The sequence below is a fragment of the Morone saxatilis genome, unplaced genomic scaffold, assembly GCF_004916995.1.
Source record: "Morone saxatilis isolate NCDOM2014 unplaced genomic scaffold, NCSU_SB_2.0 Contig0, whole genome shotgun sequence".
NCBI classification, from domain to species: domain Eukaryota; kingdom Metazoa; phylum Chordata; class Actinopteri; family Moronidae; genus Morone; species Morone saxatilis.
In genome coordinates, this window is record NW_023339650.1 from 4,054,416 (window position 1) to 4,056,578 (window position 2,163).

The window sequence follows — 2,163 nt, forward strand, 5'->3', positions numbered from 1 at the left end:
ACTTCCTACGGGCACCGCACTAGTTAGTATGAACCCACCTTTCAGCTCCTCTCTTCGTGATTTATAGTGATCGTAGTTTGATCACTGATTGACTTTGAAGACTTTAATTTTCTTCTAACATAACAGAATCCTCTCAAATTGTGCATCTATTGTGGGGGACATTGACATAAAGTTTTGGAACCCCTGGTTTAAAAGATATATCAACTTTGTGTCATAAATCAGCCATTATGATAACGATAAGCATCCTATGCAGAATTCTTACCAGATACCTTTTACTGTCATTTTGTGCTATTATCATTTGACATTTGAGCAATACGACTTTAAGCAGTGAGGAAATACAGTTCATCCAGTTTTTAATCATTCTTTCTGATTGCTTTGTAGGGAGCAACGATAAGGCGTGACGATCGCACAGGAGCCATCCTCGTGGCCCGGATCATGAGAGGTGGAGCTGCCGACAGGAGTGGTCAGTTCAACCTTTTTTTTTTTTTTACCCCCTTTCTTACTTTGACCGTGTGTGTATGCATTTTTCACTACTGAAACGTGAGTATGCAGTGTGGAGTCAAGTATGAAGGAGATTTATATTCCAGCAGGATTACATTCAGTGTGCAACAAAGAAGGGATGTATTTAGGAATTATCCTTGCACCTGAAACCACCAGTTCTGTGCCATACATTTTTTTTCCACTTTGTAAATATGAACATGAGTGACAAGCTGAGGCTCTGCTTGTTGCCCACCTGTTTTCGGTTTGATTTTGTATTCATTGTGTCCAGTCTGTTTTTCAGCCCTGCCACGATGGAGCCAAAGGCAAATTTCCACATGTGTTGACAATAATGTTTTGATTCTTTTCCAATCTCAAATGCCACCATGACGATAAACATTAATCTGGTGTACTGTACACATCCCCAGGCTTTGCGAGCACCGGCCTTTCACACAGTAGCACACTTATACTAGGACTAGGGAATAATTGAGTATAAGAGAGATTGGAGATATGCACACTTTGTGTTTGTGTGCGGTAGGACTGATACATGTAGGAGATGAACTGAAGGAGGTCAATGGAATCCCTGTGGATGACAAGAAACCGGAGGAAATCATTCGTATTCTGGTAAGCCTCATCTGTTTGTGTGTGTGTGACTGCATTCTGCCCTGTGCGTGTGTGTGTGTGCTATCCAAGGGTTTCTCCCGTGTTTCAGCTCCACTCCCTTGGCGAAAATAACATTCCTTGTTTGTGATGGCAAAAAAACTCCCCTAACTCATCCAGGACCCCATGCCTCCCATCGCTGTGCTGAAAACCAAACACTGGCCTTTCTCTACAAGTCTTTCCTGGCCTTTAGACCACATGCACTGAGCCACACGGTCCCCCCGGATGAGATCGATGCTTAGTAGTTCCTCCAAGCAGGCTCCGCCGCAGGCCTCAAATGAGCTCCGTTATGGGCCTGAACTCTGCCAGGGGGGACAACTGGAGAGGAAAGAGAGTCTCTTAAACTCTGGAGGCCTTCTCAGACACAAAGGCCTCCGCAGCAGATGATAGCTCTCAACACTCCCCCTTTACCCCCACACACACTCATACTCTCTCTCCCTGCCAAGCGGAGTCATCCAATCCTAATAACCCTTCCATTGTTGAAAAATCAAACAGTGCTTTGCATTATATGACTTTCATTGGATTAGGTGCTTTGTGAAATATTTGCAGGACAGATGACTGCTGTTTCCAACCCTACATTTGTACCTAAACTACTCTATCAATCTTCAGGCCCAGTCGCAAGGAGCCATTACCTTTAAAGTTGTCCCCGGCGTCAAGGAGGAGGCGCCATCCAAGGAGCCAAAGGTAGGTCTTGTACTGGCTTAATCGTTATGTCGATTGAGTTACACTCATCGATTCAAAAAACAGAAAGCGCCTCTCTGATACCTTTTTGTTGGATGTGAAACATTGTTTTTGAGCCACAGTGAGGATATGATGTATGTACAAGGAAAGTCGAGAGCTATAAAATGGTATTGAGAAAAGAGGGAATACAGTAACCAGGCTGTTTTATAAGAGGAAGGGAAGGTATTTGAAATGTTGATAATAATGCAGAAACACCTGGGTTTTAGTTCCAATAACAAACCTTACTTTGAGGAATATGTTGTTTCTACATAACCCTTTTTTTCAAATGTTAAAGGAACCTGTTTT

General features: G+C 43.1%; 1 protein-coding gene across 1 annotated transcript in view; it reads left to right on the forward strand.

The window, feature by feature from the left end:
• Nucleotides 1-2,163, forward strand: part of mpp7a (membrane protein, palmitoylated 7a (MAGUK p55 subfamily member 7)) — a 136,836-nt gene that overhangs the window by 92,845 nt on the left and 41,828 nt on the right. Inside the window, exons 7-9 of the mRNA XM_035655306.1 lie at nucleotides 382-463; nucleotides 1,016-1,101; nucleotides 1,747-1,821. Of these exons, the coding sequence (XP_035511199.1) occupies nucleotides 382-463; nucleotides 1,016-1,101; nucleotides 1,747-1,821 (243 nt within the window). The remainder of the gene's footprint in view (nucleotides 1-381; nucleotides 464-1,015; nucleotides 1,102-1,746; nucleotides 1,822-2,163) is intronic.